The 15,127-nt window shown below is 50.0% G+C and overlaps 1 protein-coding gene and 1 pseudogene across 2 annotated transcripts in view; one reads left to right on the top strand and one right to left on the bottom strand.

Annotated features, from left to right (window-relative positions):
- The window catches only part of SLC44A2 (solute carrier family 44 member 2), a 42,766-nt gene extending 32,970 nt beyond the window's left edge, over positions 1-9,796 (bottom strand). Inside the window, exon 1 of one of the 2 annotated variants that reach the window (XM_032169664.2) lies at positions 9,675-9,796. In XM_032169664.2, coding sequence (XP_032025555.1) covers positions 9,675-9,705 — 31 coding nt within the window. In that variant the 5' untranslated portion in view covers positions 9,706-9,796. The remainder of the gene's footprint in view (positions 1-9,674) is intronic. The other variant, XM_032169666.2, reaches the window with a different exon arrangement.
- A 354-nt stretch (positions 9,797-10,150) lies between these two features.
- Positions 10,151-14,619, top strand: LOC131380841 (U6 snRNA-associated Sm-like protein LSm2; annotated as a pseudogene).
- Positions 14,620-15,127: the final 508 nt, after the last annotated feature.

Below are 15,127 nucleotides of genomic sequence, written 5' to 3'. Positions count from 1 at the left end.
CTCACAAACAGCTGGGATTACAGGAATGAACCACGATCCACCCACCTTGGCCTCACAAACAGCTGGGATTACAGGAGTGAACCACTGCACCAGGTCTCTTGTTTGTTTATTTATTTATTTATTTATTATTTTTTGAGATAGAGTCTCACTCTCCTGCCCAGGCTGGAGTGCAGTAGCACAGTCTTGGCTAACTGCAACCTCTGCTGCCCAAGTTCAAGCAATTCTCCTGCCTCAGCCCCCCGAGGAGCTGAGATTACAGGTACCTGCCACCATGCCTGGCTAAATTTTGTAGTGTTAGCAGAGTTGGGGCTTCACCATCTTGGTCAGGCTGGTTTTGAACTCCTGACCTCGTGATCCACCCATCTTGGCCTCCCAAAGTGCTGGGATTACAGGCATGAACCACCGCGCCCGGCCTTGTTTATTGTTATAGTAGAAATGAGGGTTTTGCTATGTTGCCCAGGCTGGTCTCCAGCTCCTGGGCCTGACCAAGAGTTTAAAAATCATATTTTATTTCATTTTTATAAAATCATATTTATTTGTTTATTTGAAATGGAGTCTCACTCTATCCCCCAGGCTGGAGAGCAGTGGCGCCATCTCAGCTCACTGCAACCTCCGCCTCCCAGGTTCAAGTGATTCTCCTGCCTCAGTCTCCCAAGTAGCTGGGATTACAGGCACGCGCCACAACGCCTGGCTAATTTTTGTATTTTTAGTAGAGACGGGGTTTCTCCCAGTTGGCCAGGCTGGTCTCGAACTCCTGACCTCAAGTGATCTACCCGCCTGGGCCTCACAAAGTGCTGGGATTACAGGCGTGAGGCACTGCGCCCAGCCTAAAATCATATTTTGAAATAATGCTCTCTAGCCTGGCATAGAGACACATGCCTATAGTCCCCTACTCAGGAGGTTGAAGGGGAAGGATCGCTTGAGCCCAGGAATTCAACCAGCCTGGGGAACATCATAAGACTCTCTCTCAAAAAAAAATTTTTTTTTAATTAAAAATAAATAAGTATCATGTTCACTTTGGGGATAGATTGGGAAATGGCAAAAGAAAAGTCTTGGTGGGGCGCGGTAGCTCACAACTGTAATCCCAGCACTTTGGGAGGCCGAGGCAAGCGGATCACTTGAGGTCAGGAGTTCCAGACCAGCCTGGCCAACATGGTGAAACCCTGTCTCTACTAAAAATACAAAATGAGCCAGGCATGGTGGCACATGCCTGTAATCCCAGCTACTCGGGAGGCTGAGGCAGGAGAATGGCGTGAACCCGGGAGGCGGAGCTTGCAGTGAGCCGAGATCGCGTCACTGCACTCCAGCCTGGGCGACTGAGTGAGACTCCGTCTCAAACAAAAAAAAAAAGGAAAAGAAAAGTCTCTAGGGAGAATTCTCTACCAGGGCTCTGCAAATGTTTTCCGTTAAGGACAAGATATTAAAGATTTTAAGCTTTGTGGTTCACATATCATCTCTGTCATATATATATATATTTTTTTTTCTTTTTTCACAACCATTTAAAAATATAAGAGCCATTCTTAGCCCACTAGCCTTACAAAAACAGGCCACCACCCAACAGTCTAAATATAAGTAACATTAGCCAGGCTCGGTGGCTCACGCCTGTAATCCCAGCACTTTGGGAAGCCAAAGTGGGAGAATCATTTGAGGTCACAAGTTTGAGACCAGCCTGGTCAACATAGTGAAACCCTGTCTCTACTAAAAATACAAAAATTAGCCAGGCATAGTTGTGCATTTCTATAATCCCAGCTATTCGGGAGGCTGAGGCAGGAGAATAACTTGAACCCAGGAGGCAGAGGCTGCTGTCAGCTGAGATTGTGCCCTGTCCTTCAGCCTGGGCAACAGAGAGAGAGTCTGTCTCAAAAAGTAAATAAATAAATAAATAAATAAGAGTAACATCATAGATCTGTACATTTAAAAAGAGTTATGGGCTGGGCATGGTGGCTTACACCTGTAATCTCAGTACCTTGAGAGGCTGAGGTGGGAGAATCACTTGAGCCCAGGATTTCAAGACCAGCCTGGACAACACAGCAAGACTCCATCTCTACAAAAAGACTAATAACGTGTGGTTTTTTTAGTATGCAAATTATACTTCGCCAGGCACAGTGGCTTTTGCCTGTAATCCCAGTATTTTGGGAGGCTGAGGCAGGTGGATCACTTGAGGTCAGGAGTTTGAGACCAGCCTGACCAACATGGCGAAACCCAGTCTCTACTAAAAATACAAAAAGTAGCTGGACGTAGTGAGGTGCACCTGTAATCCTAGCTACTCAGGAGCTTGAGGCAGAAGAATCGCTTGAACCCAGGAGGCGAAGGTTGCAGTGAGCTGAGATCATGCCACTACACTCCAGCCTGGGTGACAGAGCAAGACTCCATCTCAAAAAAAAAAAAAAAAAAAAAAAGGTAGGCTGGGTGCAGTGGCTCATGCCTCTAGCCCCAGCACTCTGGCAGGCTGAAGCACGTGGATAGCTTGAGCCCAGGAGTTCCAGACCGGCCTGGGCAACATGACAAAACCCAATCCCTACAAAAAATACAAAAATTAATCGAGCATAGTAACTCGAACCTTGTAGTCCCAGGTCCTTGGGAGGCTGAGGCAGGAGAATTGCTTAAACCCAGGAGGCAGTGGTTGCAGTGAGCCGAGATTGTATCACTGCACTTCACCCTGGGTGACAGAGTGAGACCCTGTCTCAAATTTAAAAAATATATATATATATATATTAATAAAATAATAATAACACAAATAGGCCCTCCTTGCACATGACAGGGCCCTGGAAGTGTTCTTTTTTCCTCACCTGGTTGCTGGCCAGATGAGGTGTTCACCTTGTGAAAGCTCCTGCAGCCTCATATATTTAGAATCTATGCCCTTTTATGTATGTATTTCCTACTTCAAAAAAAAGTTTAAAATAAATATTCCCTTTGATTGGCTAAATAGAAGACAGTCCATCCACAAATGTACTATTCTATGCTACCGTGAAAAAAGATTGTGCTGGGCGCCACGGCACACACCTGTAATCAGTCCCAGCTACTAGGGAGGCTGAGGCGGGAGGATCCCTTCAACTCAGGAGTGCCAGGCTAGGCAAGGCAAGATAGCAAGACCCTGTCTCTTTTTTTTTTTTTTTTTTTTGAGACAGAGTATCGCTCTGTCACCCAGGCTGGAGTGCAGTGGCGCAATCTCGGCTCACTACAACCTCCACCTCCTGGGTTCAAGCGATTCTCCTGCCTCAGCCTCCCAAGTAGCTGGGACTAGAGGTGCACGCCACCATGCCCGGCTAATTTTTTTATTTTTAGCAGAAACGGGGTGGCCGGGCGCGGTGGCTCACGCCTGTAATCCCAGCACTTTGGGAGGCCGAGGCGGGCGGATCACGAGGTCAGGAGATCGAGACCACGGTGAAACCCTGTCTCTACTAAAAATACAAAAAATTAGCCGGGTGCAGTGGCAGGCACAGTGGCGGGTGCCTGTAGTCCCAGCTACTCGAGAGGCTGAGGCAGGAGAATGGCGTGAACTTGGGAGGCGGAGCTTGCAGTGAGCCGAGATCACGCCACTGCACTCCAGCCTGAGCGACAGAGCGAGACTCCATCTCAAAAAAAAAAAACAATAATAATAATAAATGATTGAGGACGCTTTGGAGGTGCTGACATGAGATCATCTCCAATATATATTAGGCAAAACAAATAAACAAAAAAACGCTGGGTGTGGTGGCCCACACCTATAATCCTAGCACTTTGGGAGGCCAGTACAGGAGGATTGCTTTAGCCAGGAGTTCACGACCAGCCTGGGCAACATGGTGAGACCCTACCCCTAAAAAAAAAAAAAAAATGAGTATCACTGCACGCACCTGTAGTCTCAACTACACAGGAGGCAGAAGCAGGAGGATCACTTGAGCCCAGGAATTTGAGGCTGCAGTGAGCTATGATTGTACCACTGCACTCTAGCCCAGCCTGGGTGACAGAGTGAGACCCTGTGTATAAACAACAACAACAAAGAATAAAGTGTGGTCTGGGGTGAGAGAGCAAGAGGGAAACTTTCATCAAAAAGCCATAACATCTTTTGTATCTTTTGTATTTAAAGCATGTGAATGTATTATCCCTTTCAAAGAAAATAGCCACAAGAGGCCGGGCGCGGTGGCTCACGCCTGTAATCCCAGCACTTTGGGAGGCCAAGGCGGGCGGATAACGAGGTCAGGAGATCGAGACCATCCTGGCTAACAAGGTGAAACTCCATCTCTACTAAAAAATACAAAAAAATTAGCCGGGCGTGGTGGCTCACGCTTGTAATCCCAGCACTTTGGGAGGCCGAGGCGGGTGGATCACGAGGTCAGGAGTTCGAGACCATCCTGGCTAACATGGTGAAACCCCGTCTCTACTAAAAATACAAAAAAATTAACCGGGCGTGATGGTGGGCTCCTGTAGTCCCAGCTACTTGGGAGGCTGTGGCAGGAGAATGGTGTGAACCCAGGAGGCGGAGCTTGCAGTGAGCAGAGATCGCGCCACTGACTGTACTCCAGTCTGGGCAACAGAGCGAGACTCTGTCTAAAAAAAAAAAAAAAAAAAAATTAGCCGGGCGTGGTGGCGGACACCTGTAGTCCCAGCTACTCGGGAGGCTGAGGCAGGAGAATGGCGTGAACCCGGAAGGCGGAGCTTGCAGTTAGCCAAGATGGCGCCACTGCACTCCAGCCTGGGCGACAGAGCAAGACTCTGTCTCAAAAAAAAAAAATAGCTGCAAGTAACTACCTTTTCATACATACATACTTACATACATACATACATATGTATATGTGTATATATATATTTTTAATATATATATAATTATTTTTTGAGATGGAGTTTCACCCTTGTTATCCAGGCTGGAGTGAAATGGCACGATCTCAGCTCACTGCAACCTCTGCCTCCTGGGTTCAAGCAATTCTCCTGTCTCAGCCTCCCACATAGCTGGGACTACAGGTGCACGTCACCATTCCAAGAAAATTTTTGTATTTTTAGTAGAGACAGGGTTTCACGATATTGGTAAGGCTGGTCTCAAACTCCAGACCTCAGGTGATCCACTCACCTCAGCCTCCCAAAGTGCTGATATTAGAGGCATGAGCCACTGTGCCCAACCAATTTTTGTATTTTTAGTAGAGACAGGGTTTCACCATGTTGGTCAGGCTGGTCTTGAACTCCTGACTTCAGGTGATCCACCTGCCTCAGCCTCCCAAAGTGCTGGGATTACAGGCGTGAGCCACCACACCCGGCCATATGTATATATATATATATATTTAAATCAGGTGCCAGGGCCTCACTGCAGGCAGAATTGTATTCTAGCAAATGGGACCAGGGAATCTGCTTTTTATTTTGAGATAGGGCCTTCCTCTGTCATCCAGGCCGGAGTGCAGTGGCACTATCTTTGCTCACTGCAACCTCTGCCCCCTGGGCTCAAGCAATCCTCCCACCTCAGCCTCCCAAATAGCTGGAATACAGTTGAGCACCACCACACTCAGTTAATTTTTTAATTTTTTTGTAGAGACAGAGTCTCACTATATTGCTCAGGCTGGTCTCAAACTCATGGGCTCAAGCGATCCTCCCACCTGGGATTCCCAAAGTGCTGGTATTATAGGCATCAGTGACTGCCCAGCCAGAGTCTGGTTTTTGTTGTTTTTTGAGATGGAGTCTCACTCCATAGCCCAGGCTGGAGTGCAGTGGCAGCATCTCAGCTCACTGCAACCTCTGCCTCCCAGGTTCAATCAGTTCTCCTGTCTCAGCCTCCCAAGTAGCTGGGCCTTGGTTAATTATATATATATATATATATATATATATATATATATTATATATTTATATTTTTTTTTTTTTTTTGAATGGATCTTTTGTGGCACAATCTCGGCTCACCGCAACCTCCGCCTCCCGGGTTCACGCCATTCTCCTGCCTCAGCCTCCCGAGTAGCTGGGACTACAGGCGCCCGCCTCCGCGCCCGGCTAATTTTTTGTATTTTTAGTAGAAACGGGGTTTCACCATGTTAGCCAAGATGGTCTCAATCTCCTGACCTCGTGATCTGCCCCCCTCAGCTTCCTAAAGTGCTGGGATTACAGGCGTGAGCCACCGTGCCCGGCCTAATTTTTATATTTTTAATAGAGACGGTGTTTCATCATGTTGGCCAGGCTGGCCTTGATCTCCTGACCTCAAGTGACCCACCCACCTCAGCCTCTCAAAGTGCTGGGATTACAGGCGTGAGTCTGTAATCCTTGCTGGGCCAAGAGTCCTTTTTTTTTTTTTGAGACGGAGTCTCACTCTGTCACCTAGGCTGGAGTGCAGTGGTACCATCTTGGCTCACTGTAACCTCTGCCTCCCAGGTTGAAGCAATTCTCTGCCTCAGCCTCCCGAGTAGCTGGGAATACAGGCACACTAATTTTTTGTATTTTTATTATTTATTTACTTGTTAATTAATTAATTTATTTATTTTGAAACTGAATTTCACTCTTTTTGCCCAGGCTGGAGTGCAATGGCATAATCTCAGCTCACCGCAACCTCTGCCTCCCAAGTTCAAGCGATTCTCCTGCCTCAGCCTCTGGAGTAGCTGGGATTACAAGCATGCACCACCACACCTGGCTAATTTTTTTTTTTTTTTTTTGAGACGGAGTCTCACTCTGTCGCCCAGACCCGAGTGCAGTGGCGCAATCTCGGCTCACTGCAAGCTCTGCCTCCTGGGTTCACGCCATTCTCCTGCCTCAGCCTCTCCGAGTAGCTGGGACTACAGGCGCCCGCCACCACGCCCGGCTAATTTTTTTTGTATTTTTAGAGACAGGGTTTCACCGTGGTCTCGATCTCCTGACCTCGTGATCCACACGCCTCGGCCTCCCAAAGTGCTGGGATTACAAGCGTAAGCCATCATGCCCGGCCCTAATTTTGTATTTTTAGTAGAGACGGGGTTTCACCATGTTGGTCAGGCTGGTCTCGAACTCCCGACCTCAGGTGATCCACCCGCCTTGGCCTTCCAAAGTGCTGGGATTACAGGCATGAACCACTGTGCCTGGCATTTTTTCTATTTTTTGTAGAGACGGGGTTTCACTGTGGTAGCCAGGATTGTCTTGATCTCGTGACCTCGTGATTCTCCAGCCTCGGCCTCCTAAAGTGCTGGGATTACAGGTGTGAGCCATCGTACCTGGCAAGAGTCTGTTTTTTAAATAGCATCACTACTGTCCCCCCGACCCCAGTTTTATTTCTCCATGGTCAGAATTTATTGTTTTGGATTGCAGAATCTTTTTCTGCACTGCTCTTGCCAAGGGTGGGCTGGCTGGGAAGGATGGCAGTGCCCATTGCTGACATCCGCCGGGGCCCAGAGCCATTTCCCCATTTCCCTTGGAACTGCTGCCTTCCTCTAGATATGATCTCTGCTGAGGAATGCGCTTCCTGCCCAACCTGGTCTCACCCAAGTCAATGCCTTGGGTTGCTTCTCCATCAGCTCACAGGAAAGCCATGTCCCCAGCAATACCAGCCCCAGAGGCCTCCTGAGCACATCAAGCTTGCCAGCCTATGCAAAATGCTTCCCCTACCAGTAGAGTGTGGTCCACCGAGTCCTATAGACGAAGACACAGAGCTTCAGAGAGGTCACGGACTCATCCAGGGCCACACGGCTCCTAAGTGTCGAGCCAGGATTTGAGCCTGGGTTTGTCTGATGTCAGCCCCTAAACTCATGACGGATGGGAAGCCACTGGGGCAGGAGCGTAGGATGAGTGAGCCACTCTTCCACACCATCCCCAGGAGAAAGCTCCCTTCATCTATCAGGGACTTCATGGGCCAGTCCAAGACTCCCAGGTTTTTGGTTCTGATGTGAAGAAACTACTTCCAAGCTAAGCAAAACCCCTACTTCAAGCAATCAAACCAGATGCCCCCTCTGGCCCCAAGGCAAAATATAATTAAGTAACTATATGGTTTGTTTGCTGTTCTTTCTGTGTGAAACACACTTCCCCTAAATCTTCCCACGGCTGGCTCAACCTCCAGCCCTTAGTAACCTAAAATAATCGCTGCTGTTTTTGCCACACAGGATCACACGATGTCTCGTTCTTTGCTTCACAACTTACAACAACCTAAAATTACACATTCCTTCCCTTGACTACTCCCTGCGGTCAAGGATTTCACCAGTCTATTCACTGCTGGGTTTCCAGTGTCTAGACCCCTGCCTAAATCATGCTCAATAAATATTTGTTGATTGAAGGTACTCCCTTAAGCCCAGCACAGGCCCTGTCTAGCAGGGTCCCCTGTCTCATGTGTGGGCCTGGGAGGTCTGCCTAGCTCCGACCACAGCTCAATTCCATCCTTTGGCCAAATACAAGGCTGGGTGAATCATATCATTATCCATTCTGCCCCTCGCCCCTGTCCCAGCCAAACTTCATAGAGACCCAAGACCCCCTCAGATGCTGCCCACAAGCAGGCAAGACCTGGCTGGAACCTCAGGCTGAGACTCTCAGGTCAGAGACAGCCTGCCACACCCAAAGGACACACAGCACCCGAAGCCGCTGGGGCTGGGGTTTGAGCCCAAATCAAGACCAAGGGGGTCCCTCCAGGGGACTGGGCTGGCAGCTTCAATCGGGGAGAGGGTGCTGGGAGGTGGCCAGGTCCTGCTGCCTCCCCTTGGCTGGGCTCTGCAGGGAAAGTCCCAGCCTCCCTGATCTGTCTCTCCCGGCAGCCTCCTGAGGCCATACAGTCCCTGGGGGCAGGGAGGCACAGCTCTACCCAACTCGTTTTTCTTGAATATTTCGAGCAGTTTCCGGCCCCCTCCCCAGGGCCCTTCAGTGTCACAGTTTCCAGGAAGTTCTTGTCACACAAAGAGGGGCGTGACAGTGCTTCTTTGCCTCCAGGGTAGTATCACGTGGGGCTGGGGCTGAGTTGGGTCTTAGGGACCCAAAATGGAGAAGAGAAAGGAGAAACTGAGGATGGCAACTCCCCCCACCGCGGGAATCCAGGGGAGGGCGGCACCACAGGGCGCTGGTGATAGAGAAACCCACATCCTGGGCCCATCCCCGGGGCCAAATGCCTGAGGTCGCTCCAAGAGGTTGGCCAGAGGAAGTTCCAGTCGCCAGCACATCTCGAAATGGGAGGTGGGAGCCCCCCAGCCCCTTGCACAGGGAGGGGAAAGTTTCTCAATTGTTTCCTGCTTCCTTCCTGCCCCCTCACCAAAGGCGCCCTTCTTTCCGCCGTTTCCAGGCGGCTGGCCAGACCCGGTGGGCTCTCAGCTGGGTATTCGGTCTGCCCAGTCTTGCCTCAGTTTCCCCATCTGGCCAAAAGCCCCGGACGGCTACTTCTGGCGGAAAAGGGCAGGAGGAAGAAGTGGACAAAAGGGTTTGGAAGAGGAGGGGGATTTGAGGAGGTCAGGGCCCTGTCTCTTTTCCGAGCCCCGATCGCCGCGCCTCCCCTCCCCCGCCCGCCATCTGAGCCGCCCAGATAACGGGACCTCCCCGGGCAGAGCATGCGCCGTGAGCCCTGGCCCATCAGCCAGAGGGGGAGCTGGGGCTCCCGGGGAGGGGACGGGGGGCGACCCGGTTAGAGCAGGGGGCGTGGGATCCGCGCAGTGTCGGATGCGGGGGCCCGAGCGCGGAGGGCCCTCCAGCGGCAGCGCAGGTGCCTAGGGTCTCAGATGTCCCCCTGGCTCAAGGTCCTCCCACCCCCAAGTCAGCAGAGGCGGCCCCTGACCGGAGGCGGCTCCTACCGTAGGCTCCGTTTTTCCGCTCGTCCTCCATGGCCGCGGCGGGGCGGGGAGCGGAGTCCGAGCCAGCGCGACCCCAGCCCGGGCGGGCGGGAGGCTCCGCGGGCTGCAGCGCCCCGCCCCGGGCCCCGGCCCCGCCCCGCCCGCCGGGCCAGCCCCCGCGCGCCTCCTCCAATGGGACCCTCGAGCGGGAGAGGGCGGTGGACCGGGGGCGGGGCCTGGCCCGGGAGGGGTGGGGCCCCAACCTTTGTTTCCAGTCTTGGCTCTCAAGTAACCCTCTTGAGGGTGTGCACGGTGAGCAAACAGAGGTCTGTCATTCATTCATTAATCTATGCATTTCATCGTCAAGGAGATATTGAGGCTGGGGGTGGTGGCGCGGGCCTGTAATTCCAGACACTCCGGAGGCTGAGGCGGGAGGATAGCTTGGGCCAAAGAGTTCCAGACCAGCCTGGGCAACATAGGAAGACCCTCGTCTGTACAAAAAATTTAAAAAGTTAGCTGGGCTTGGTGATGCACACTTGTAATTCAGCTATTCGGGAGGCTGAGGTAGGAGGATCACTTGAGTCCAGGAGTTTGAGGCTGCAGTGAGCTATGATTGTGCCACTGCCTGGGCAACCCTGTCTCAAAATAATAAGAATTAATAATAATAATAGGCCGGGCGCGGTGGCTCACGCTTGTAATCCCAGCACTTTGGGAGGCCGAGGCAGGCGGATCACGAGGTCAGGAGATCGAGACCATCCTGGCTAACACGTTGAAACCCCGTCTCTACTAAAAATACAGAACATTAGCCGGGCGTGGTGGCGGGCACCTGTAATCCCAGTTACTCGAGAGGCTGAGGCAGGAGAATGGCGTGAACCCGGGAGGCGGAGCGTGCAGTGAGCCGAGATCGTGCCACTGCACTCCAGCCTGGGCGACAGAGCAAGACTCCGTCTCAAAAAATAAAATAAGATAAAATAATAATAATAATAATAATAATAATAATAATAATAATAAAAAAAGATGGATAGATAAATAATTGTTAGGTAAATATTGATCACCGTGTACCACTGAACATACCAAAAGATGCCATTTTCATTTATCAGATTGGTAAGAATTTTAGAGTTTGATAACATAAAATCAGGTGAGTGAATGCTTTGAAGCAGAATATTTCCTGGCAGAAAGAGTAAATCCAAGTCATGTTCACCTGGTGCGATTCCTGTCTGGCACTGACCCTGGACAAACCACTGCAGGTGTGTGTGCATGGGATGTAGTAACCAAGGGGTGTTCCCTGCAGCCTTGACAGTTACTGTGGAAAAAATGGGTGAAAACAGGCCGGGTGCGGAGGCTCACGCCTGTAATCCCAGCACTTTGGGAGGCCGAGGCGGGCGGATCGCTTGAAGTTGGGAGTTCGAGACCAGCCTGACTAACGTGGAGAATCCCCGTCTCTACTAAAAATACAAAAAATTAGCCTGGCATGGTGGCACACGCCTGTAATCCCAGCTACTCGGGAGGCTGAGGAGGAGAATCGCTTGAACCCAGGAGGTGGAGGTTGCGGTGAGCCGAGATGACGCTATTGCACTCCAGCCTGGGCAACAGAACTGGGCAAAAAGCGAAACTCTGTCTCAAAAAGAAAAAAAAAAAAAAGAAAGAAAGAAAAATGGGTGAAAACATCACTGCACTCCAGCCTGGGTGACAGAGTGAGACCCTGTCCCCCCCCCCCAAAAAAAAGAAAGAAAGAAAAAAGAATAAAGCACGAAGTCATCAGGGAAATGTAAATCAAAACCTCGATGAGATACCATTGCACACCCACCTGAATAGCTAAAATTAAAAAGACTGGTCGAACCAAGTGTTGAGGAAGATGGGAAGCATATGGGGGCTCTCCTACACTGTTGGTGAGAATGTAAAATGCCACAACCAGTTGGAAAACGATCTGGCAGTTTCTTGCAAAGTTAATACCCTAGAAATTGCACTCCTAGGTATATACCCAAGAAAAAGTATAAGTGAAGAAAATAAAAAACCCACAGAGACATTCATATAAATGTTCATGGCAGCTTTATAGTATCCTTATTCGTAATGGGTAAAAAAACTAGGAGCAGCCCAAATGCCCATTAACAGATCCATGGTGAAGCAAACCATGGTGGGTTTCACCCATACCATGGGATTCTCCTTAGTGATAAGGAATGAACGTTTTCTTCTTTTTTTTTAGGGACAGGATCTTTCTCTGTTGCCCAGGCTGGAGTGCGATGATGCAGTCATAGCTGACTGAAGCCCTGACCTCCTCAGCTCAAGTGATCCTCCTGCCTCAGCCTCCCGTTGCTGGGACTACAGGCACACACTATCATGACTGGCTATTTTTTTTTTTTTTTTTTTGACAGAGTTTCACTCTTGTTGCTCAGGCTGGAGTGCAATGGTGCAATGGCATGATCTCAGCTCACTGCAACCTCCATCTCCCAAGTTCAAGTGATTTTCCTGCCTTAGCCTCTGAGTAGCTGGGATTACAGGCATGCATCACCACGCCCAGCTAATTTTGTATTTTTAGTAGAGACGGGGTTTCTCTATGTTGGTCAGGCTGGTCTGGAACTCCTGACATCAGGTGATCTGCCCCCCTCAGCCTCCAAAAGTGCTGGGATTATAGGCGTGAGCCACCGCACCTGGCCATACCTGGCTAATTTTTTTAATTTTTATAGAGATGAGGGTCTCCCTATGGGTGCCCAGACTGGTCTCAAGTGATCCTCCTGCCTCAGCCTCCTAAAGTGCTGAGATTACAGGTGTGAGCCACGGTGCCTGGTCCAGGAATAAACTATTGATGCAGGCAAAAATATGGATGAATCTCTCCCCAAAAAGCATAATGTTGTGTGAAAAAAGCCACACACTTTTTTCTGAAGTTCTAGAACAGGCATAGCTAATCAACCTATAGTAACAGAACATATATCAGTGGTTGACTTTTGGGGTAGTAATAACTACTGGGACGACAGGAGCAGCTTCTGGGCACTGGAAACAGAATTGTAGTTATTTAGTTTAGTTTGTGAATACTTGACCTTCTCCCCTGTACTCCCCCTGCCTTTTTTTTTCTGTTTTTTTTTTTTTTTTTTTTTTGGAGATGGAGTCTGGCTCTGTCGCCCAGGCTGGAGTGCAGTGGCTCGATGTCTGCTCACTGCAAGCTCCGCCTCCCGGGTTCACACCATTCTCCTGCCTCAGCCTCCCGAATAGCTGGGACTACAGGCGCCTGCCACCGCGCCCGGCTAATTTTTTTGTATTTTTAGTAGAGACAGGGTTTCACTGTGTTAGCCAGGATGGTCTCGATCTCCTGACCTCGTGATCCGCCCGCCTCGGCCTTCCAAAGTGCTGGGATTACAGGCGTGAGCCACCGCGCCCGGCCGCCTTTTTTTTTCTAAGACAGAATCTTGCTCTGTTGCCCAAGCTGGAGTGCAGTGGCAATTTTTGTATTTTAGTAGAGATGGGGTTTCGCCATGTTGCCCAGGCTGGTCTCGAACTCCTGACCTCAGGTGATCCACCAACCTCAGCCTCCCAAAGTGCTGGGATTACAGGCGTAAGCCACTGCGCCCAACCGACTTCTGCCCTTTTAAAATATGTGTTGCTGGCCCGGAGCGGTGGCTCACGCCTGTAATCCCAGCACTTTGGGAGGCCGAGGTGGGTGGATCACAAGGTCAGGAGTTCAAGACCAGCCTGACTAACTTGGTGAAACCTGGTCCCTACTAAAAATACCCGAAAAAAAAAAATTAGACGGGCGTGGCAGCGGGCGCCTGTAATCCCAGCTCCTCGGGAGACTGAGGCAGAGAATTGCTTGACCCCGGGAGGCGGAGGTTGCAGTGAGCCAAGATTGCGCCACTGCACTCTGGCCTGGGTGAAAGAGTGAGACAGTGTCTCAAATAAATAAATAAATAAATAAATAAATAAATAAAATATGTGTTGCTCTTCCCGGTCAGGTCGCCAGCATCATGTTCTTCTATTCCTTTTTCAAGTCCCTTGTGGGCAAGAATGTGGTCGTGGAACTCAAGAATGACTGGAACATCTGTGGCACCCTCCATTCAGTGGATCAGTATCTCAACATCGAACGAGCTGACATCAGTATCACACACCTTGAGAAATATCCTCACATTTTATCAGTGAAGAACTTCTAGGCTGGGTGCAGTGGCTCACGCCTGTAATCCCAGCACTTTGGGAGGCCAAGGCAGGTGGATCACCTGAGGTCAGGAGTTTGAGACCAGCCTGGCCAACATGGCAAAACCCCATCTCTACTAAAATACAAAACTTAGCCAGATGTGGTGGCGGGCACCTGTAATCCCAGCTACTTGGGAAGCTGAGGCAGGAGGGTTGCTGGAATCTGGGAGGCGGAGGCTGCAGTGAGTTGAAATAATGCCACTGCACTCCAGCTTGGGCGACAGAGCGAGACTCTGTCTCAAAAAAAAAATTTAAAAAGGACTGTTTTGGCCGGGCACGGTGGCTCAAGCCTGTAATCCTAGCACTTTGGGAGGCCGAGGTGGGCGGATCACGAGGTCAGGAGTTCGAGACCATCCTGGCCAACATAGTGAAACCCTGTCTCTACTAAAAATACAAAAAAATTAGCAGGGTGTGGCGGTGGGCGCCTGTAGTCCCAGCTACTCGGGAGGCTGAGGCAGGAGAATGGCGTGAACCCGGGAGGCGGAGCTTGCAGTGAGCCGAGATGGTGCCACTGCACTCCAGCCTGGGGGACAGAGCCAGACTCTGTCTCAAAAAAAAAAGAAAAAAGGACTGTTTCATTCCGGGCTCAGTGTTCCCATATGTGCAGTTACCAGCAGAGGAGGTCGACACACTGTTGCCATAGCATGCAGCAAGGAAGAAAGCCAGCAGTAGTGACAGCCCCTCCTTCTCTTCCCTTCCCTCTTCCTTGGTGACCTGTAACCCCGAGTCCCAGCCCAGGACCCCTAACTCCCAATACTTGGAGGAGTTTTGTTTGTTTTTTTACTAATGATGGTTTTGTGGGGTTTTTTAAAAAGGGAAGAGTGGATAAGAGGAATAATAGGGAACAGGTATCCTTTGTTGAGAAAGGGAGAAGAGGTAGGCTGGGAAACTCCAAAGCCTTCCCAGTCCCAAGCACCTGCCATTCTCACTACCTCCCTGGAGACGGTGGGAGGGAGGGCTTCCTAGATCTTTCCAGGGTACCATGTGATTCACCTGGGGGATGAAAGGAATCTGTCCCATGTCGGGAATAACATTTATGATGCAAATATATATGTATGTGTGTGTGTGTATACATAATAATAAACAAAAATATGTTACATTTCAAAATGAGAATTTTTAAAATAGTTTAAGAAAAAAGGAGGTGGTCCTACAGATTATAATAGGAGTAAATGTTTACAGCCAGGAGGGGTGGCTTACATCTGTGATCCCAGCACTTTGGGAGGCAGGAGGGTCACTTGAGTTTAGGAGTTCAAGATTAGCCTGGACAACATGATGAAAACCTGTCTCTAAGGCCA

Source organism: Hylobates moloch, unplaced genomic scaffold (assembly GCF_009828535.3).
Source record: "Hylobates moloch isolate HMO894 unplaced genomic scaffold, HMol_V3 SCAFFOLD_12, whole genome shotgun sequence".
NCBI lineage: Eukaryota > Metazoa > Chordata > Mammalia > Primates > Hylobatidae > Hylobates > Hylobates moloch.
Note: the sequence above shows the minus strand (reverse complement) of the source record. Positions and strands in the feature narration are given on the sequence as shown.